Source organism: Vanessa atalanta, chromosome 24 (assembly GCF_905147765.1).
Source record: "Vanessa atalanta chromosome 24, ilVanAtal1.2, whole genome shotgun sequence".
Lineage (NCBI taxonomy): Eukaryota > Metazoa > Arthropoda > Insecta > Lepidoptera > Nymphalidae > Vanessa > Vanessa atalanta.
In genome coordinates this window covers 2,260,929-2,285,235 of record NC_061894.1, presented here as the reverse complement: position 1 = coordinate 2,285,235, position 24,307 = coordinate 2,260,929, and the positions used below count along the sequence as shown (strand labels likewise).

At 34.3% G+C, this 24,307-nt stretch overlaps 1 protein-coding gene across 9 annotated transcripts in view; it reads left to right on the top strand.

Annotated features, from left to right (window-relative positions):
* The window catches only part of LOC125073351 (dystonin), a 168,658-nt gene that overhangs the window by 106,467 nt on the left and 37,884 nt on the right, over window positions 1-24,307 (top strand). For 4 of the 9 annotated variants that reach the window (XM_047684145.1, XM_047684149.1, XM_047684144.1 and 1 more), the window contains 14 exons: window positions 7,419-7,531; window positions 7,757-18,707; window positions 20,790-20,936; window positions 21,057-21,161; window positions 21,255-21,373; window positions 21,475-21,673; window positions 21,853-22,080; window positions 22,171-22,308; window positions 22,506-22,729; window positions 23,017-23,217; window positions 23,362-23,538; window positions 23,644-23,746; window positions 23,863-23,970; window positions 24,062-24,205. In XM_047684145.1, coding sequence (XP_047540101.1) covers window positions 7,419-7,531; window positions 7,757-18,707; window positions 20,790-20,936; window positions 21,057-21,161; window positions 21,255-21,373; window positions 21,475-21,673; window positions 21,853-22,080; window positions 22,171-22,308; window positions 22,506-22,729; window positions 23,017-23,217; window positions 23,362-23,538; window positions 23,644-23,746; window positions 23,863-23,970; window positions 24,062-24,205 — 12,957 coding nt within the window. Of the gene's footprint in view, window positions 1-6,099; window positions 6,264-7,418; window positions 7,532-7,756; window positions 18,708-20,789; window positions 20,937-21,056; window positions 21,162-21,254; window positions 21,374-21,474; window positions 21,674-21,852; window positions 22,081-22,170; window positions 22,309-22,505; window positions 22,730-23,016; window positions 23,218-23,361; window positions 23,539-23,643; window positions 23,747-23,862; window positions 23,971-24,061; window positions 24,206-24,307 lie in introns of all 9 variants that reach the window. The other 5 variants (XM_047684150.1, XM_047684148.1, XM_047684147.1 and 2 more) reach the window with 3 other exon arrangements.

The following is a 24,307-nucleotide window of genomic DNA, read 5'->3' as shown; positions in this document are numbered from 1 at the left end:
TTGTTGACGTTTGTGTTTAGTCCATTTTGTTCTTTTTTGTGTAAATATATTAAATGTAATAAAATTAAGTTGTGAATAGTCCAATTGAGTGATATATCTTATTATATATAGTTTAGTTTCTATTACTAACCCTTAATGTTTGTGTTGTTCTAGGTTACGGTTAACAAGGAAATTACTACTACTATATTTGACTTTAAAATTTAATTGAGTTTGTTATCTCAACCATACCGATCAATCTCATTCGTGTCTTCTCCACCCTACGTGACATTGGCGAAATAATCTGTGCCCTATGGCACAACTAAAAGCCATTAAACTAAGAATTGAATTGAAAGCTTAAAATTTAAATAGTCCTTGTTTTCAAGACAATTCGATCTATTTAACGTACTTTTGAAATTCTAACCTTAACCTAAACGTATTAGTTTTGTTTGTATCGTCAATTCAGGGATTCCTTACATTTTTGTATAATACTTATCATACTTGTTAATCGTGACGAAATCCTATTTTGCGTTCTAGTCGAAATGTCATTTGGCAACTAATCGCTATAGACTGAAACCAAACGATCGCCACTTGCCAGATCGCCTATTTTTACAGGCACGTGACATTTTGTCGTCAGTAATTCGGAAATTTTAAACCATATTGCCTATGAAATAAGGGCGTCGATACTGTTTAGTTGCATACTTAATAAAGTCATGTAAATATTATTTGTAAGACGACAAATGAATATGACATAATGTGAATAATAGTAGCTTTTTGTATTTTCTTTTCGTATTTTATAAATAAGGCGTTTTCGTAAATAGACTTGGCAAAATAAACGTTAAATTTCAAGGTCATACGCCATATTCTATAGTCACAAGTCGGTACATTATTTTTACGATTCAAGGTGACGCGTGAATTATAAACAGAATTACAATTAGGTCGTTATTTGAATGTCCTTTGAAAATAAAAATTGCCAACAAATTATAAATTTTATTTTGCTACAGTTGTCATGTTGTCAGTGGGGTTTAGCGTTATTAGAGTGTATCCGAATCTTACCAGAAAATGATCTCACTTAAGTAATGTCTTGACTTAACCAGTGTATTGAATATTTACATAATTTAACATTTACTAATAAAAATTTTGCTCTAGATATAAATCGTCAAATTATTTCAGAATGTTTGTTTGTAATGTGAATTAACATTGGAATTTTTTAGATTACTATTTGAAAACAATTTTATAAACCATGTCATTTGCTCTAGTTTTCTAATTCATTAGAGCATTACCCCGCGATAAACCTAGGTTAGTTTTCTTTGCAATGCGATCAAGCGTTAAATATTAAAAAAAAAAAAAACATTTTTATCGAGATTTTTTTTAAGATTTGAGTAAGATCAATAGCCTTAGGTTATACAGGAAAGTCAATATATATGTATAAACTAAATTTAATATTCAATCAGTTTTATTCTGAACTGTATTAACAAAAAATTAAACATGAAATCCCACACTATAAATAATAATAGTAATAAATTTCTGCCTTTTCGTAAAGATCGTTGCACGTCTTAATTCGGTCATCGACCTCATCGGAGACGCATTGGCGCGTTTTTACTAAGTCTTCGCTCTAAATACACGCTTTTGTTTATGCAATCAATGTGTTTTTTCTGGCCATTTCTGTCTATAAACAAATTTAAACAGATTATATATTATTTTAAATTTAAAATAATCAATAAATATCCACTGGTGAAACAGTATATTAACATATGTAACAAACTAAAGTATTTCATTTTTTTAAGTACAGTTAAAACATAAACAACATACGGATTACATAAATACTTTCGGAGTTATGAATGAATGAAGAATTTAAAATGTTTATAATTAGTAATTACATAACGCACGTGTCACTGCCGGCTGTGTGTTGTAAATCATAAAGGTTTTATGAAAAAAAAAGTACATATACCTAGCAACGTTGAAATTCGAATTTTAGGTCATCATTCGATATCGTAGATTGTGTTTATGCGTCGACAAGCAAGAATTTATTTTGTGAAACTAAACGAGTTGCGCCTGTTAAAAATTAATGAATTATACATTATTTTGTTGTTCAATTACATTTATCTCTAGATATACTTTGTTTTTAATTAAATAATACATCAATTTTATTGATGTACTGTTGAATTTTTGTTGAATACACGAATAAAATCAAAAATATTATTCCTTTTTCAAAACTTACTTCCGACTACATTATATTTAAGTTTATTTTTTTATAGTTAGTGGTCACTACCCATAAACATTGGCGCTGTAAAAATATTAACGTTTCCTTACATCGGCAATGCGCCACCAACTTTGGGAACTAAGATGTTATGTCCTTTGTTCCTGTAGTTACACTGACTCACTAACAATTGAACTGAAACATGAAAATTCTAAGTATTGCTGCTTGGCGGGAGAGTATAAAATGGGTGGTACCTACCCAAGTGTGCTTTCACCCTACCACCAAGATAATTATGACAGCTTTCGTTAAATATTACTCGGCATTACGAATACGTTAGTTTTACACGTACATATTATAACGGCTCCCATGAACTTGGCTTGCCTTCAAAATTGTTAACTTTTTTTTTATACGTTTATGCTAAAACAAACACATTCGACTTCCTTCCTACACTTTAGTGTTGTGTTAAGTGTTATATGTACTGAGTCACGGTTTATATTTAGATATTATTTAAGACGAGGATTATGTGTTGTAAATATTTGAGTTTCCACTGATCGGACATCTTACATGCTCGTTGTATTATCTCGTGGCGTAACTAAAAACTTTATAGGCAATTAACAGATGTGAAACGTAAACTATTTTCGTAATAATAATAACATATTTGATTTTCTTTATTCAATAAAGAAGCATCACGCTTACGTACTGAATACTAATTAATAGACAAAGCTAAAAACTGCAATAAGTTTTGAAAATAATAACCCAGGTCTGATATATTTACGGGACTATTTTTGGTCAAACTTTTCAAGATTTGCTTACTACCTTATCGCATAATTATCTTACAAAACTTAATAGGTAATTTAAAATATGGAAATGTATTATAGATGTTTAACGAATTAGCTAGCCTTTTTATTTACCTAGCTAGCCTTTTTATAAATCCGCCAGTGTTTATAAAATTATATCAGACATTATACTTCTAATGCAAATAATAGTCATCAATAAAGTGTTCATATAAATAACTTTGGACTGGACGGTATCCTTAAACATATAAATACAGAGGCCGGTGCTGTCGTTGCTTTTCCGATGGTAACTTTAATATTTTTGAAATGTAAAATAAGAGCTGAGATAGTCCATTGGATAGTACACGTGAAATTACGAGTTCAATTTCGCACGACTAGATGTGCACAGTTCGTCAGTAAACTTAAGTGTCTTAAATACAGCCATGTTTATTATACAGGCAGTGAAGCATGGTCGAATGAATATATATAACATCAAACCATTTCGTTCAAAAAGGAGATGAGGCATTTGTCCGGCATTGGGAAATAGAAGGGCTGTCAGAAATCATAGATTTTTATTTCAAGTTTTCAATTAAATAAAATGTAACATGATATAAATGTTATTGAACGAAAAAATATTTTAAAGCAGTAAATTCTTATTGAATTATTCATTAGTTCGAGAGGTTTCTAGTGTTGATAGGATTTTTGTGCAGTCAACTTTAGGTAGGTACCAATCAATATTTTGTATTGTTGTGATTCGGTTCAAATAATTACACACACAAAGGACGTAACATCTGAGATGTCATGATTTTCGGAGCTTCAAATATGTTAGGAGCTGTTTATATTTGATATAATATCTATAGGTCTATATATGTTGTCTGGTCTGTCTGTCGGTCTGTATGATCTATGCCTGTTTGCCTTATTTACTATGTATAAACTCCAATCGAATCGACTTGGTCAATTTCAATATTTAGCTTATTCCAATGAAGATATTTTCTTCCAATACTTTAATTTCACTTCCAAAGTTCCTATAACAACTTCACCGTCATTTAAAAAGACATCTTTCTAAATTAATACCCTAGATTATTTTAGATCTCGACCAGTGATATCGCGTGAATTCAATACCAAGTATCTCATTTGTAACTATTTCTGGAATTGGAATAGACTATACGTAAATTATCTCAATACAATTTCTATACAGCTATATATTGGTACAAATCTAGTAGTAAGTAATATTTATAATTTATAATAAATTATGTAAGTAATCTATTAATAACAGACATTCAAATAACACGTGTATGTGTTCTAATAGCATTATTTACATAAAGGAATCAATACATTAATCCGTGTGATGTAAATGCATGTAGATTTATATATTTTAATAAGCGATCACATTGAATATATAATTTTTAAACTGCTTCCAATATGTTATGTGAAACAACAATTTATCAAAACATTGAATTGAAGCTTTCACACCTAAATCTTACAGGTTTCGTATGTATTGACATCAACGTAATAATTCCATTTAAGTTTATATACCAAAAAAAATTAAGATTAATTGAAAATTGTATGAGAAATATTGGGGAATAGAGCGCACAGACGTAATCGTAACACAGTTTCTAGCCGGTTCTGTTCGGTATAATCTATACTCCGCATCGGTTAGACCTTGAAGGTGCTTTACAGGGTACATTCAGTTTAAGCATACGGTATATAGTATAAGCAATAACGATTCAGAAGCGATTACATAAGAGCTTACTTGAATAATGTTTTGTTTTTTATATTGAATTTCCTTAATAAAATTGTGTTGTCCTTTCTTGTACAAGGATCACAAGTATTATGATTCATAGACGAAGCAAAAATGATTTATTACTAAAATGTAACACAATATTCCAATTTAATTTATTAAAGTAACAGACGAGATACTTAATCTCTACGTATAATTTACGTATGACAGAACCATCTTAAACATGAACTATATAGAAAAATAAAACTCGGTTATTTTTTATATATCTTTTTTTTTTTTTGAAAAAATAAGGCACATGCTTAAATTTTTAGAACCATACTATGTTCTGGTTACTCTCGAACGGGACTATTTCTTTTCGAGCCGTTCGTGTTGGCGTGTTTTCGACATTATCAATATAGTGGTATATTTTTCTATTGAATAGAGATTTTGTCATTGTATATATCGCTGTCAGCGACATGGAAGTTTAAACTGTACGGATTGTAATTACAATAGTTTATCCCTGGTTAAACATTACATAAGAAGATTATTGAGATTAAAAAATACAAATAACATTGTACATTGTTTAAAATTAAAATGTACACAGCGGACATTGTTGATTTAAGCGATGTTTTAATATACGGTATACATTCCATAAATATCTATTCATTTTTGTCTGTCTAATTTTTACACAGAATCTACGAGACCAAACTTTAGCGTTACTACTGTACCTAATATAAAACTAACAAACAGGAAATAATTTTATATTAATTAAAATTCCACTAAACCACTTTTGAATCATGCATTTAAATACACAATCAGAATTAAATAACATACGCTTTATAATTAGAAATAGTATTTTTATCATTATTAATACTCCTTGTTGCGACAAAAAGTTACTACGTCACTTTAAGGTCATAGGGTCAGTACTATTAGTAGTGTCGAATCGATATATTCTGTTTTAGATTTTATAACAATCGAATAAAGTTTATTTTCATTCGGCTGATATGTTATATTACTTTTTAATCCCTAGTCCATTTTAAGGCACCGCACCGGCGCAATGGGATGCGCGCGCATCTCCCAGTATCGAGTGGCCCAGTCGTTTTCCTAACCTCAAATTATTTAGAAACAGCTGTTATCAAAAAAATCCTAAAAGACATATGTAATAATAATCAGCGTAACAATCATCGGTCCCGACTGGACGCGTCGGAAACTATTACGAAATGATTTAAATTTAGAACGCGCGTTATTTTTTTTCGGTTTACGGTTTTCATGCTTTTCATTCAGTTTCCAATCCGCACGTTTAGCGTACACTCGTGCTGTCATTAACTATTTTCCTTTTAATTACGATAATATTTATCCAAGCATTGTGTTTTATAATTTATTTTTATTTGTGTTTATTACGGTTTTAATTGTGTGTTAAACTATTCTAGGTTGTGAAAGAAAATGTTCTAATTTATTACATTTTAAGTTTAATTAAAAGATAGTGTGAATCATGTTTTTACTTTGTAAACGTTATAAATGTGTTTAGTGTCGTGTTATTTATCGTTGTGTTAAAATGGAGGAGTACGAGTATGACTTCGCGTTTGAGTGCCGGGTTGGTATTAACATGTGTTATAGAACTTACGATAAAAATTTAATAAGTTTATGTATTTTCTGTCAATATGTCAAAATATTGCCATAAATATTTGTTATATTAAAGATCGAGATTAAAAAAGTAAATTCAAATAAGTTTTGTCAATAGACAAACGATTAAAAACCAATATAATTTATATGATTAATTAAATATATGACCAATATAAGTAGTTTATCAGTTATACGTGTGGCTTTGGTACAGTAAGTTTTACATATGGTCAATGCAAATGTCTGACCTACAATCGAATCGAATTTTGCAATTCGATCCAGTCTCTTGAATGAATATACATTATTTATATTTGTCAAACATTTATATGTATATGCTGAGAGATATTTGTAAGGAGCGGTAGTTCATAATAAAACGTAATATTTTCAAATTGTTCAAAAATAATCATTTTAAATGATAAACTGGTTTGGAGGTTTTGGGGCAACAAAGAAACCCAATAAATTGAACAAATTTTGCAGCCGGGTGGTTTGGAATTATTAGAACAAATTAAATTACTTTAATTCCTTACACTATCTCTTATATGATTATGATTCAATACAATTATTCAATAAATATATGTTGATATAGTAAAATATTACATACAATACGTCTAAATTGGGTTATTCTTTGACTTATAAACTTCTATTGTCAAAGTCACTTTCTTGCGTAGGCCCCGGGTCCGATAAACGGTCCTGACTAAAACTAACCTAAACTAAAAGAGAAAGCGAAATTTTCTATATTTTATTGTAAATAAAATGCTTCAGTCACAATGTTTAGACAGGACTCAATCTATCTGGAGGTATAATAAACCAACGATCCTTACAATTTTACGGTGATATACATAGTGTCAAGTGTCTTAGATTTTTAGACAGTATTACTTGAAAAAAGGCTTTTAAAAGTTTCTTATTTAGGTAATGAAAAAACAACAAAACACTAAACTCAACGCTCAACGCTACATTAACTTTATGAAGGTTTTTTTGTTTAACTTGAAACATATGATTATTGATTTCGTAGAATTCTAAAATATAAAAACAAAGAATGAGCGTCTGTTTGTGTTTTATCTCAAATCTCTAAAACCAACTCACAGGTTTTCAGCGTATAATGTCTTTATTGTCATTTCTTTTTTTTCAGCGCCTCGTTGAGGCAATGGCGCCTCGTTCAGCGCGATCCTTCCGCCAAGAATTCAACATGCAGGACCTTGCGACAACAGAGCACACGTATACTTCACATTTTACTTCTGAAAAGTAAGTAACACCTAAACATTCGCACATACAAACATTCGAAAATACCTATGACGTTACATTACCGACGTACGCACATGCATTTTATAAATTGTATATTACGAATACTTAGCTTATTTTGCTAAGAAATATCTTTGTAGGCAAGCACAGTGAAAACGTTAAATACTTCGTTATTAATTGAAGCTATAAAAAATTTAAATTATAATTTGAATTTCGAAATTACCACAGATACGTCAGAACGTCACATTCAACAGAGATCGATGGTCACGCGCCGATTAAATCAATGACTAATGGCAAACTGAGCTCGCCGAGCTACACAACTAAGACTGTCATCGGAGATGACGAACGACCTGATGTAAGAAATCTAAAACGTGTTCACAAAATGTATGAAGGTCCTAATATCATAGAATCCAGAGGCATCGTCCACCCTGAAACTCGAGAAATACTAACAGTTGGCCAGGCGATAAGCATGAGGATATTGGACGTACGAACGGGAAGACTTTTGTCTTCTCCTAACACAAAACAAACTATTAGCATTGAACAAGCAGCCAAAGAAGGTCTTATTGATCCCAAATTGGCTGCTAGATTAACTGGACCCTGCGGCATGACAGAAGATGGCAACGAAGTTACATTGTTAGAAGCAATCCAACGAGAGCTCTATGATGCAGAACAAGGACTGACAGATCCTGCGGAAAAGAGAATTAAGGTGACTGTCGAGGGTGAAAGAGCCAGCCAAGGAATGAGTATATCGGACGCACTAAATCGTGGTCAAGTGGATTTACAAAGAGGTCTCTATAGGTTACCCAATGGAAGCTACATTTTAATCGCAGAAGCCTACCAACGAGGATATCTTATCTATAATGAGATTATTAAAATTAAATCGAGTGCTTTATCTTTATCAGATGCAATTAGCCAAGAATTAGTAGATCAAAGTGGTTGGATTTTGGATAGGAATTCGGGTGATAGATTTCAATTAGAAGTTGCTATTAAAAATGAATTAGTTAATCCAAATATAAGAGAGGTCGTAGATCCTAAAAATGACACAAAGATAACACTTGCTCAGGCGATAGAGAAAAATATTATAAATACAAAACATTCTAAATATGTACACAACATGACAAAAGAGAAAATGACTTTTAAAGAAGCCGCCAATAAACGTTTTATTTGCAAACCAATGACACTTAAAGATATTTGTGATAATAATTTAATGACGAACGATGGTAAAATTTTATCCCCGACAAATAGAACACCTCTTAATATTTTAGAAGCTATATCCGCGGGCGTGCTCGATAGCGATACTATTAAATGTGTCACTGATACTACAACTGGTCAATTACTTACTTTGTCTGAGGCATTAGGAACTAGAATAATTCTTCATGATAATAAATTTCGCGATAATTTAACAGGTGAAATTTGTACCATTCCAGAAGCCGTAGATAGGGGTCTAATCACTTCCGTATCACAAAGATCCATTTTCGACATAGACGGATTCAGGGATCCGAAAACTGGTGAATTTATTTCATTTAATTCAGCACTAAGTAAAGGTATTTTAAAATATGTTAACGGTGAAACTTTCTTAAAATCTGAAAGTGGCGATTTTGTATTTTTAGAAGATTGTCCCAAAGTTTCAATAGTTCGTCCGGAAGTGTTAGAAATGTTTAATCGCAAAATTGGAGTATTCGAAAATGAAAAAGAATTGTCGGTTCTAGATGCAGTATTCAAAAATGTTCTTGATCCAAAATCAGGGTATCTTCTTGATTCTAGTAACAAAAAACCTATACCTTTTAATAAAGCCGTTGAAATTAATATGATTACTCCGGAAGGAGCTGCGTTGTTGAATTCCCTTTTAAATATCACGTTAACTCTCCAAACAGTAACAAAAACTGTAAAAAGGTATGTGACTGTAACGAATACGTCGAATAGATCCGAAACGATCATAACATTTGCCGAAGCAATACGTCGCGGTCTTATAGATGAATCTACCCAAACTTTTACTGATCCCACGACTGGTACCGTTTTTCCCATTCAACAAGCCTTAGACGAAGGTCTATTAGGTGTCGATCAAAATGATCCACATATAGCTCGCCTTTCTGATCGCGTAACAAAGAATGAATTGATCCCTGGTCAAGTAGTAGAGTTAAAAATTACCAAAAAATCTTTTATTAAAGACCTACCCCCCAGTCCAGAGAGTAAATTACACCAAGATAATAGGCCCGAGACTGTCAAGAGTCCCGATTACATAATGAATCGTGAATCTGTCCAACCTCGTGAAATAATAACTCGTCGAGTAAAAACTGTAACGTCAAAATCAAATGTTTCTGATCCTTCAATAACATCTCTTACTATTAAGAAAAATACCATAGAACTACCGCTAGGTGGCTGGACTCTTCAAGAAGCAATTCAGCAAAACTTTTTCAATCCAGAAACGGGAATGTTTATTATTCATGGTACTGACAGAATTTTAGATCTTAAAGAAGCTGTAATGCTTAACATCATTAATCCAGAATCTGCTTATGTAATAGAGCCAAAGTCCAGAAAAGAATTACCTATTCATAAGGCTTTAGAATATCACATTATAGATAGCACGGGACATTATACAAATGGCAATGAAGTGCTGACAATGAGACAAGCAATTGAACAAAGATATATCGTCTGTGTTTCAATTACAAAAACAACATCAACCCAAAAAGTTATCACAGTTACCTCTATAGCAGGCATGCCTGATAAAATGGAAATTTCCGAACTGCTCCGAGATTCACCTGTAACTGACTATGATGAACAAAATATTTTAGAGCCAGTACAAATTGCACCTGGCATTATTTATGATCCTGGTACAGCTTTAGTTATATCCACTACTTCAGGAGTTTCAGAAAATATCATCGAAGCTGTAGATCGCGGTTTAGTACCAGTTAATAAAGTGCATGTAATGGATCCGGAAACGAATACCCAGATTACATTAAAACAGGCTATAGAAAAAGGAATAATAGATACAAACTTAGGTGAATACAAAACCACATCAGGTAAAAGTATAAGTCTTGCAGATGCCACAAAGGTAGGTCTCATAGCAGTAATAGGTTCACCTCTAGTTGCTGCATCTAAGATAATTCAAGTTGTTAGGAGTACTATGGTAGTTGACCCGAACACAGGTGAGGAGTTACCTATGGAAGTAGCTTATGAAAGAGGACTTGTAGATCCAGTTACTTACAAAAATTATGAAGATTCCATTACAAGTAAAACACCAGAATTAGATATTACTGAATCAAAGGATACAGATTTTAACTCAGATAACAGCATAGTCTCGATTTCGAAGTTAAAGTCAACGACGATTTTAGATCCCTTCACCGGGGAAAAATTGACAATAGAAGAAGCTAATAAAAAAGGTCTTGTGGACCCTGCTACATATAAAAAATATAAAGAATCATTGAGTGATTTTGCTGAGATTAAAATGCAACAGGAAAATGTAATAAATGAAGCTGGTTCTAGTGAAACAAAATTGACGCAATTACCAAACAAACCTGTATCGGTTGGAGCAGCTGTGTCGGAAGGCTTTATAACTGTTGAATCTATTCAAAGTAGTCTTACAGCTGATAACAGAAAAATGGCGGACAATGTAACAAAGGACAAAACTTTACATAAGCCTGATACCATACAACTAAGTAAAGATCAAGTCTTAGCTAAACCATTATATAGTGTCGAAATCAAGGACCGTAAAACCTCTACACCTTCAATTGACATTAAACCTGTGGTTTTACAAAAACTTAGAAAGCATGTTGTTATGCCTAAGGAAGCAATTGAAATGGGTTTGACTGACAAAGATACCGCGCAAATGTTAGATACTATTAAAACATATGTAGATGATAAAGGTAATCAAGTAACACTAGAAAAAGCTATTGCAATCGGACTTATAGATGAGAATAAAGGTAATATTATAGATCCAGTACATGGAGATAATATTACAATCAAAGAAGCTTTACGTCGAGGTTTATTAGATCCTGAGGGACAAAATGAAATATTAATACCGTTAGCTAAAAGTCTTGCGATTCCAGAAGTTCTTGAACAAGGGTTATTACACCCTACATCAGGAAAAATTATCCATCCTGAGACAGGAAGTCATTTGTCATTAAGAGAGGCAATTATTTGCGATATTGTCGACCCATTATCATCGGTCACTATTGCTCCAGGCAAAACTATATGTCTGTATGAAGCTATTGCAAAAAATATTATTGATAGTGAGAACAACATTGTAAGAACGTCTAACGGTTCACTTGATTTAATCACAGCAGTAAATGCTCAAATATTTCCCAATCCCAAAATAAATTCTGCAAAAGAAATTCCTCCTGCTGGGATGACACTATCAGTTGCAATAAAACAAAATATTGTTAATTCAAAGACGGGTGAAATAAAACATCCTCTCACGGGAAAAAATATTAGTCTCAATCAGGCTATTGAAAAAGGTATAATCATGAATATTCCTTACCCACAATCGACCGCAACGATTTCTATAGAAAGAGCTATTAAAGATGGCATTATTGATTTAGAAAATGGAGTTATCGTTGACCCAAAAACGAACGAAAAAATTTCTGTAGACAAGGCCTTAGAAAAAGGTATAATAGCAGTAAAACTTAATAAAGATATTAGTGAAACAGGAGGTATAGTCACAACAATAACGGAAACTTTTACCTCCCAACATACCGTTACAACTAAAATGGTAGAACTTTTAGCGGATTATGTTTTGATAAATGCTAATGAAGTAAAAAATACAAAAACGGGCGAAATAATGTCAATAGAAGAAGCTCGAAGCAAAGGGATTATCAGAGATGAACAAACATGCAAAGAACAATTTATTACTAATGACACAAATATTACTTTTGAAGATGCTTTAAATCTTGGTTACATAGATTTAAACAAAGGTACTTTTACAAATCCACAAACAGGAGAGACTATTTCAATTGCAGAGGCTGTTACCACTGGCATATTAAAAACAGAAACATCAGATGATCTACCAACTGACGGTAAGGAAAAACAAAGCATGGAAATGCTTGACCTTAATGAAGCCTTTGAATTACTTTTTGATGAAAGAACTCAAAAGTTCCGAGACCCAACAGCACCAAATAACGTGATTACATTCACTGAAGCCTTACAGAAAAACATAATTAACCCTGAATCAGTTATTTATAATATTGAAGCTGGTAAAGCAACAACATTACAAGAAGCTTTAAATACAGGATTTTTAGATAAGACTACTGGTAAAGTTAGAGAACCGGAAACTGGAAACACTGTTGATATAAAAAAAGCAGCTAAGATGGGTATAATTGCAGTCGTTGCTGCCCCAGTTTTAGCAGGAATGGCAGTAGTTGAAGGAGCAAAAATTTTGGGCAGCAAATTAACACAATCTAAAAATGAAGAAAAACGTATCACTACTACTGTTGCACAAAATATTATACCAGAAAAAGAAATGATCGCTTCAAAGAAAAACAAAGAATTGTCAATAGGACAAGAACAACCTCCTTCAAATGAATCCAAAACAAATAAATATCCTCAACCCGATCATTCACTTACTGAGAGTTATATAAGAACAGACGAGGACATAACCTCATTAGGTACAAAAGAAAATAAAAAAACGCATGATATTAAAGACGTCGCTCAAACAAAATCAGTTATTCGACCCAATAACAAAAAATATGAAGTTGAAATGAAAGAGGATTCTAGTAATGTTCAATTTATAACAGAAGCAATATCGAATATTTCTGAGTCGCCACAACAACAATTAATCGAAGAACTCTCTAAGGTTAGGAACGATAATCAAAAAGAACTCGTTGATGTGAAGTCTTCAAAACAAACCATCGACAAAGACATACTCCCTAATAAAAACACAATGAAAGAGCAAATAGAACTCTCCAGTAACTCCGAAGAATTGCCTGATGAATCAAAATCTCCCAAGGACATCAAACCTAGTTTGGCAAGTAAATCTAAAATTGATATCATGCAAGAAAAGCCAACAATTCAAGAATTTAAACAAGTTACACCAGATGGCAAAGAAGTGACTACTGTTGTCAAGACCACTATTTCAAATACTGACCCTGCTAAATATGTAACTGAACATCATGGTACTACCATAACTACAGCGTCACAAATAACTACAATTGAAGTTACTCAAAATGCATCTTCATCTTACACTGTTGTTGAACAATATGAAAGTGAACCTTTGGAACAAAAGCAACAAACTAAAGCTATCGAATCTCTTGATGAAATTGACAAAGATGTTAAAAATGTCGACATCTCATTACCAGAAAAAACTTATGAAAAAGTAGCAAAATCTATCGAAATGGAAAAACCTAGTAATAATAATATGACTAAAGAAAACAAAATATTACCGATTAAAAGCAAAAATCAACCTGAAGAATCACCAGCGCAATCTAGTATTCTTATTCCAAAAGAAAATAAAAACGATATGTCAGCTATCAGTTTGGAGTGTAATGATATAGTAACAGCTCTTAATGAAGGGTTAATTGGCTCCGAATCAGTAATAATTACAGACCCTACATCGAGACAGCAAATTTCATTGAAGGAAGCTTTGAACAGAGGAATTGTCAATGAAAATATGAATGAAATTGTAAGCGATAGTGGAAAAAAAATGAGCTTTGCTGATGCGGCTAAAATGGGTTTAATAGCAATTGTAGGAGCACCTATTTTTGCTGCATCCAAAGTTGTCGAACTAGTAAAGGACAGCGTTAGTTCGGATTCTACTACGGCTGTTAAATCGAAAGTTATAGAGTTACAGCAAGATTCAAAAGGCGATAAGGAATTAAAGGCCAAGGATAAAAAAATTGAAACACCATCTAAAGCAGACACAAATGATTCCCATTCAACTATTACTACAAAAGAGGATAGTAAAATTTCAGAAACAGCTCAAAAACCTGATAAGAAAACTTTGATCGACCGTTCTGAATCGAATCAATCTGCAGTTGATGATGGAAAAACTATGTCAGCATTATTAATAGACGCTGAAAAGCAACCCTTAAGAAGTATTGACGAAATTACTGAACAAAATGTCACAAAAGTTAAATCCGAACCACTAAAATTAGTATGTGAAAACATTACTTTAATAGACGCAATCGCTCAAGGAAAAATTGAACCAAAAGTCTGCAGGATAATTATTAATGGCGTAGAATCACCACTGACTGTTCAGGATTCGTTAGAACAAGAGCAGATAAGTAGATTTGCTCCTGTAGATGTAGTTTCTAAAAATTGTATTATTGTTAAAGAACATAAACCTAAATATTCATTATCTATTTCACAAAAACTTACGCCTGAGGAACTCTCTGAAATGGGTGTTTATGATATAGAAAAACAAATATTTTTAAATCCAAAAACCGGTGCTAAAATTTCATTTGAAGAACTAGTTTACGGACTTCACGTTTTTGACCCGGCGACAATTTTAGTTAAAGATTTGAATAGCAAATCCGACGATTATATTTCCTTTGACGAAGCTATTTCGCGACCTATTATTGATAAGACAAGTGGCCATATGGTTAACCCTAAAACAGGTAAGCGTGTATCCTTCTTAGAGTGTGTTCAAATAGGATGGATTGTAGAAACACCAGAGGATGTTTCCGTTCAAGAACAGGTAACCGTTGAATCAGCTTTTGAACAAGGTTTATACGATCCAAAAACGGGAGAAATTAAAGATATTAATACAGGTGAACTTGTACCTATTGGTGATGCAGTTCAGAAAGGCCTTATCGATCAAGAATCTTTGCTAATTAGGGTCCCTCAATCTAACGAAGTTATTACTTTGTCAGACGCTATTGAACGAGGCATTGTAGAAATACGTGGCGGAATAATAACTATAATTGAAACTCAGGAAATAATTGAAATATCTGTTGCTATTCAACGTGGTCTAATAACTATTTCTCGACGAGCAATATCTATTGAAGCCGTAATTCAAGAAAATATGTACGAACCCAATACCGGTAAAATAATAGATAAAGTTACTGATCAGTTATTAGCGATCGACGAAGCAGTAGAAAGAAATATTGTCCATCCTACTATTTCTGAAATTAAAGATACGGTTTTAGAAAAATATGTGCCACTATCTGAAGCTCTTGATACAAAACTAATAAATCCTGAAACTGGCAAAATAAAAGATCAAAAGACTGGAAAATACATTCCATTAGATGATGCCTTAAAGAAGGGTCTAATAGCCACAAAAGCAGTTACCTTTTCTTTACTCGATGTAATTGAATTAGGTTACTACTCACCAGATACTTGTAAAATTTTAAATCCACGAACTGGTGAAACCGTTACACTGAGAAAAGCTATTCAAGACAAACTCATTGATCCCTCAAATATTAAAATTAAAGATGATAAGTTAGACACAGTAGTTTCCTTTGAACAAGCTGTCAAAACAGATTTGTTAGACTTAGACCGAGGAATTATAACATCACCCCAAAATAACCTTAAAGACGCATGCGAAAAAGGTTATATAATCAGCGACAAAAAACCATGGTCATTACAAGAAGGTTTAGTTCAAGGCTTTTACGACCCTGAAACTGGCTTGTTAACAATTAATAATGTTACTATGACTCTGGACGATGCCATAAAAATTGGTAATATCAACCCAGAAGCCTTAACGGTCCGAAATTCAGTTACCGGGGAAATAATTTCTCTTGGAGATGCAATTAAAGCAGGTATTATTGATTCAAAAGAAGGTAAAGTAACAGACCCTATTCAAGGTGATAAAATTTCTCTCACTGATGCTTCTGAACGTGGATTAATAGTTCCAGCTAAACGAAAACTTAGCTTACCAGAGGCTGTATTCAAAGGTTTCTATGATCCTAAAACTGGTAAATTCTCAAACCCACAAAATAAAGACAAAATGCCAACAGACAGAGCAATAAGAAAACGTATGTTAGACCCGCAATCCACCCTAGTGCATGTAGGCGGTAAAGTAATTCCATTTGAGTTTGCGGTGGATAAAGGTATAGTTGACGGTAGGACTGGTACAATTTTAGTAGGCGCAGAAAGAGTAGACTTTAGGGAAGCATTTGAAAGAGGTATTTTAGTGGAAGTTCGCAAACCGCTATCATTAATGGAAGCAATCGAAAAAGGCGTTTATAATGAAATCACGGGTCTTTTCATGGATCCTCAAAGCGGCAAAAAATATACACTTGCGGAAGCTATTAAAAAACATTTAATTGATCCACACTCCGTACATATTCAAGACAATAGGCTTGGTAAATGGGATAAAATTACATTACCAGAATCCATAGAGACAGGTGTAATCGACGATAAATCGAGTAAAATTAAAAATATTAACAATGACAATGAAGAAATAAGTCTTATGAAAGCTTTCGAAATAGGATTACTCGTTGATAGCAAAGCACCTATTAGCATACAACGAGCACTTCATCAAGGACTGTATGATGATTCCACTGGTAAAATTATTGATCCTGTAACTACACGAAAAATTACTTTGCATGAAGCAATCAGACGATCTATAATAAGTCCAAAATACCTCTGCTATTTTGACAAAAAATCTGAAAAACCCTTATCGTTATCTGAATGCTGTCGTAGTGATATTGTTGACAAAAGAAATGGTAAATTTAATGAACCTGGGTCTGATGTACCTATAACACTTTCCGAGGCCATGAACTTGGGTCTCATAGTCGATATTGAAAGTGCCGGTTTCTCTTTATACGAAGTCTTAGCAATGAATATGTATGATATAACTGAGCTTATGTTTATTCATCCTGTAACAGAACGAAAAATTTCTCTTAAAACTGCTATTTCTGAAGAACTAGTAAATCCAGAAAATTCATTTATTAAAAATATTCCCTCTAGTAAATATATCAATTTAACCGAAGCTATTAAAGTGGGCATTATAGACGAAAATAACTGTATTTACATTCTCCCTAATGGAAATCAAATTAATTTATTAGATGCTAAGCATCGCGGCCTCATTGTAACATCAAAGAAAAATCTTAGTCTTGAAGAAATCATAAAGAATGGTCTCTTTAGAGCAGACAATGGTAAAATTGTTGACCCTAATAGTAACGAATTTATAGATATCAATAAAGCAATCGAAACTAATCTTATTAATCCAGATCTCACAGTCGTTAAAGATAGTTCTACGAATAAATTTAAACCACTTATTAACGCGATTCATGAAGGTGACGTTGATGTTACAAAAGGTAGGGTTTTGGATACTAAAGCAAAGAAAACATATAGCTTAGATATTGCATTCGATAAAGGTTTACTTGTTACGGTCATTCAACCTATAACTTCACAGAAGATTTCTAGACGATACATTTCTGACACTTCATCGTCTAAAGAAACAGTGTTGCGAGAGTTTACTTTAGATGAAGCAATTAAGTATGAATTTATAAATCCCGAAACAGCTTTAATAAAAGATCCACATAAAAATAAGTATATTCCTTTGAAATCTGCTATAAGTAAAGGTATTATTGATAGTAACGCTAAGGGACTGTTTGATTCACAAAGTAGATCGCGTACACTGTGTTTTGTTTTTGAAAACGGATTAATAGTTTATGTTAGAGAACCTTTAACGTTTGAGCAAGCAATTGAGGAAGGTCATCTTAATATAACAACTGCACGCTTTACTGATCCTCAATCCAACGATGTGTTAACTATTAAAGACGCTGCCATTTTGGGCTATATCGATCCGGACACGGCGCTCATTAAAGATAATCTTAAAAAAAGGCTAGTAAAGCTTCCTGAAGCTTTCCGTAAAGGGCTAATGGACGCTGAAAAGGGTAACATATTAGACACCGAGACCTCTAAGCTCAATACATTAAGCGTTGCAATTGAAAATGGACTTCTTATGACACCAAAAAAGAGTTTTACTCTAATAGAAACGTTAAATTTCGGTATTTATAATCCAACAACTGGTGCATTAAATGATCCTTTCATTACAACAAGTGTGATGGATAGAAAACGCTTAACATTAGGCGAAGCAATTCATCAAGGTATCGTTGATCCGTCAAGTACCGTGGTTAAAGAACCGGAAACGGGAAAGATATGGCCATTAGTACAAGCAATAGAACAACAGCTTGTGAACCCAGTGGAAGGGAGACTGGTGATCGATCCAAAGAAAGGAATCAGTCTCGATTTAGTCAAAGCTTTGAAAAAGGGATATTTGCTGCCAGCAGAAACGAGGGTGAGTTATTTTCGTATTAATTTTGTGCTTCGATCAAGCAAAGGTTTTGCTTTACAACTTCCTATGTTTCCACTCTTAGATGGTGATCTTTTTTATCTAAGCGTTTGGCTTGAAACATTAGCATGGCACGACACCCACATGACTTACGTCCATGACTGGGTTATAGGCGTAAATTAATTTATAAAGTAATTTAATACAATATTACCTCACTTAATATTGAAAATATATTTAAATATTACCTATAACTAAGTCACATATTCATCGATATTATTTGCCATCGTTTCCTATGGTAGTTGCAGCACATAGAGCATACAGAGGGTCGAAATTACATTGATGCTATATCACAGAATTAACGTTATGTTAAACAAGCTTAATTATCGTGATTCCGACCTAAATTTGCAGTATTATTAGGAAAAATAAAATAAAACGCTTCCTAGCTCTCTATTGACGTAGTGAAATTTCTTTGATCTGTTATGTGTCTTGTGTTATAGATGCTTAAGTTTAGGTAAATTCACTCGATAATTGACAGTTCTCTTGGTATTCTTCTATTAAAATGGAATGACAAAATAAAAAGTTTATCTTAAAAAAACTTATTAGGACAGATAACTGTCAACATCAGTGAATCGAGTGAATATGTGCTTATCCACTTTGTAATAAGGCTCGATGTATGTTGTTTTTTATTTCCAGCCGTTGCCTGCGATGCTAAAGAGCCCTTTTGAGCTAAATCGTGAATGCTTGCCTTTGAGGGATCATATTAACGACGATTTTAAGAACCATCACCGTATCGCCAATTACCTAACCCCCATTTTCACTTGTGCTAAGAATTCAATAGGAGAGGTCGAAATGGACTTACGTCCTGACCTGTGTCATCGACCTCTCGCTTACGTATGTTTGCTTCCTCATTTGAAAATCAGCTAATTATGACTGCTGGTTTAATAAAGTCTTTGGAAATCCAAATTCACTTATATCTTATATCCAAAGTTTGTGTTCCGATATACTCATTCCTTGGAAACGTGCTCACAAAATTTCGGAATGCATGATTGACGCTAAGTTATTGTGATAATGCGGCGGTTTTCGCGATGCAAACATTCACAATATCAAATGGTAAAACATTTTCGTCAAACACATAAACCAAAGGTAGTATTGATAATTCATTATAGTCTTTCTTTAAACTCTGCGACTTTGTGGGAACTTATTTCATTTTCTCTCAATTACACTGTTAACGTATTCGATAAATAAAAAAAAAATCGAAATAATGAAGTAAGATCTCATTGTTAAATTAAAAATGTAAATTCGTCCAAATTTATTTTCGCCTATACGTGTACATTCTTACTTTTATTCCTAAAGTTCTCAGTTATTTTACGAAAAGACGTTTGTTTTAAAGTTTCAGATTTCCCAAAAAGGTACTTTTGTCTTTTTTACTTTTTTAACAATTTACTTATACATAAAACTTAACTTATGGATTAAACTTAACTTTAGTGAGTATGTTGATACGATGTATCAAACTCATAATCATCATGCAAACGTCAAATACCTTATGTTTCATTGTCTTTGGCGGTTGCAGTTGTTTCACCGCTTGCATGTAACGCTTTTTGCACCTTGTGTTCGTGTGTTACACAACAATCGGACTGGTTGTGTCTTGTCATATTCACGCTCTTTGTAAATTGGCCTCTTTCGTGTCATCTGTCTCAATGTGTTTCTGGGTATTGTCTTTGCTTTTATGCATAGTCTAGTACTGTAAGCTTATTTTTCAGGTCGTAAACTGCTCGGCTCCCTAGTTGATTTATATATTCTTCTATATTTTTAGTTTTAATAAATATTCGAATGTTCAAAATTTATGTGAAGAGCGTGTGATGCTTGTTTTTGTTTACTTCACTATCTGTAAATTAATGGCACCTGTATATTTCATCAGTAGTCATAGAATATGTACAGTGACTGACAGCACTGTAGATAGTTGCATTGAAAAATCATTGAGTAGTCATAGATACTATGCACAGTCACGGCTCCGAATGTGGGCATGTATATTTTGCATAAATCAAACTTAAAAAGGGTAAAAACTTACAAAACATTTATCGTCTTTAGCAAGCAGTAGAAGAGAAGTACAGGCTTTGCGATGAGACTCTATCAAAGTTATTGGAATGGATAGGGATCGTTGAAGAACGACTGGCCAATCAAGAAGCCGTTAAAGAAGATGTAGATGAACTTCGCAATCAGATCAACGTACTTAAGGTAACTGATTTAATATACAATGAGAACTAAATAATGACTGAAATATTGAATATCAAATATATAATAATTTATTGATTCGTGAATAATAGTCTTATATATTTATTATATGTTATATTCCAGCTTATCAAGGATGATCTTGAAAGTCACCAACGACAAGTATCCGCTTGCGCAGATCAGGCCAAGCAGCTCCTAGTTTCGGGTGGAGATGTACTAGCACCTCATGAGGTAAAAACATTTTTTTTGACTTCCAATAAACATTTCTTTACCGTTATGTATTCTATTCGACATCAAAAAATGTATTCATGAATTTGTGCCCAGGTCGCTGCCCTGGAACGTGGAGTTAGATCTCTCAAACAGCGATGTGATAAATGCACAGAGAAATGCGACAAAATGCTTCGACGTCTTGTTGCAGCCAGAGATGAACTTGGCAAATTCACGTAAGTTAAAATATACTTTTTACTTTGAAATCTTTGCAATAGACACAAGAATCGGATCGTTTTGCCCTTACGAAAGTTTTATATTATCATTTTGTTTTTAGTAATGAATTGAACACGTTTAACGCATGGATGGAAAGTGCGTATCGCACACTGGAAGACAAGGAAGTAGCATTATCTAAAGTGGAGAACCTGAATGGCCAAAGTGACGATGTGCGGGATTTCGTATCAGACGTCATCGCGCATCAAGCTGATCTTAGATTCATCACTATGGCCGCACAGAAGTTCATGGATGAGAGCAAGGTAAGAAACAAAATAGACTAGAATCGATAATCATTTGAGTAATTTCGCAGAATACATTTTTCTCATATTTTCGTGAGGTATTTTATTTATGAAATTACCGAAAGCTTTTTGAATACATAAATGTCACAGTAAAAATAATATGTGAATTCCAAAATAAACAATCATTAAAATTTTTCCAGGAATTCTTATCAATCCTGAACGAGTATCGTACGACGCTTCCCGCTCGCCTGTCCCACGTGGCAGCACCAGTCGACAGCATTGTTCGGGAGCACGCCGCGCTCGCCAGAAGACGACACTCCGATCTGGCTAATAGAGCCCAGAGACTCCTGGATAGACTACGAACGGCCACCGACGGATCTGCGAGATACAGAGAGGCCCTGCAGAGAGCTCAAAGATGGTTACAAACGGTACGTTTTCCAATACACTCTAATTTAATCAAAGTCAGATTTTATATATGCCTGTTTAAATGAAAATTGAATACTACTGGCTCATTGCAGACGGAGCCGCAGGTGCGCGCCGTGGTGGCGGAGGCGGTGGGCGGCGAGCCGCGCGCGGTGGAGGCGCAGCTGGGCCGCGCGCGCGCGCTGCACTCCGACGTGCTGGCGCAGGCGCGCCTCGTGGCCAGCGCCAAGGATGTGAGCCTCTGACATAGCTGTACCTTACGTCACACGCACCATCATGTAACACCGAATACTTTCGATGCTCATTACGGGCGTCTGCGAGTGTAGTTTTGAGGCATTCTAAAAATCCTTAATAATATTTTTTATTAAATGTGCAATTTCTAATTGCAGCTTAGAACGAAAATTATATCTAGGTTATATTTTATTACCAGGCTTGCGATCAGCTAGTAAAATCTCTGGAAGGCAACCTGACTCCATCGGAGATAAGACAACTCGAGGTGCCAGTGATAGAACTGACGGATCGCTACAATGAGCTGACCGATGCGGTCGGTTCGCGGTGCGCGGAGCTGGAGGCCGCCCTGCTGCAGTGCCAGGGCCTGCAGGATGCGGCCGAGACGCAAGCGCAGTGGCTCACAACTGTCGAAAACAATTTCAAGTAAGTTATGTTTCACTAGGATGTTTTAAATCTTTAATGTTGTCATTCGGAAAACAAAATAAGTATTACTTAATCCCTTTTGAACGAGTTAATTGGATGTGCAATTTTTTATACTGTACTTGTCGAAAATAAAAGTAGGAATAAGCTGCAAAAAAGTATCCTAAAATTTTGATATTCTTATAGTAAACTATTGTCACACACCGAACAATTAATAATGATCTAGCTAGTGACATCATGGAATTGTCGGAGCTTAACAAAAGATCCTACTAAGTAACGAATCGTTTCAGGGGTCAAAGTAAGGGAGCCTCACTGATCCGCGAGCGCCTGGACGACCAGGTCCGCGAGCAGCGCCTGGCGCTGTCGGAGCTGGAGGCGCGCCGGCCCACGCTGCACAAACTGCTGGCCTCCGCACGGGACGCCGCACTTACACCTTCCAACGCCAGGATCGCCAAGAAGCTGGAGCAACGCGCCGAGGACATCTATGCCAGGTGAGCTCGTAGGAACGACCCAACAGTAGCTAAAAATTATAGCGTAAACTGAAGCGGTTCCTACTACGTTTTCTAAATATACAATGCTGTGTGCAAACATTACAAATTTGTCTCCTTTATTATTTTTGTTTTCCTTTTTGCCAGATACGAGAAAATACTGGACCGGTCAATCAAACGCAGCCAGTACCTCGAGGAGGTCTCGATCGAGCTGCAGCAGTTCTCGCAGCAGGCGGCGGCGCTGGAGTCGGCGCACGCGCAGCTGGCGGAGCTGGCCGACGCGCGCGACGAGCGCACCAGCCTCGCCGACCTCGCACACTCCAGGTACATTTGCTGCAGATGTAGTTTACTAGTAACCACAAATTTTGTGTCTTTAATTCCAGAGTCGAATTTATTTTAATTTATATTTTAATAAAAACTTCTTTACAGAGACAAACAAATGCCATTGCTGGAAGAATGCCTCAGGAACGGCAAGCAACTCATCGCCAAGAAGGATGTCACCGACACGCACGTCGTACGTGACAGGATGAAGGTACGCACACACTGGCATGCTCATCACTTTAAAACTGTGTTTAAATTTTTCAAACATGTTATTTATATGCATACCCTACAGCTTACAGTTTAATACAAACATAATTAATTTTATAGGCTTTAGAGAACCAATGGCGTGACTTCAATGTATCTCTAGAAGAGAAGCAAAAGTTATCGAAGCAGAAAGCGGATCAGTTAAATCAATATGAGTCATTGAGGATGCAGGTAAAATAATAAACCATAATATCAACTCTTTTTTCAACTTATTAAATCTAATTAAAGAATAAATTGATACAAATATACTACTTCCATCCAGGTATTAGAATGGCTGCAGAGCACGGAGAATCGCGTTGCACACCTGCGACCTGTCGCCGTAGACCTGGACGTACTCAAGCAACAACAAGACGAACTCAGACCAATCGCAAAGGAGTACAGAGACTTCTCTATCAACATCGATAAGGTTAGTTGAACTCGGCTAAATCATAAATAATATTTTTTATATCTACTGGCTTTATATGTGATATGATTTTTCAATTACTACATAAAGTTAATTATTTTAGTA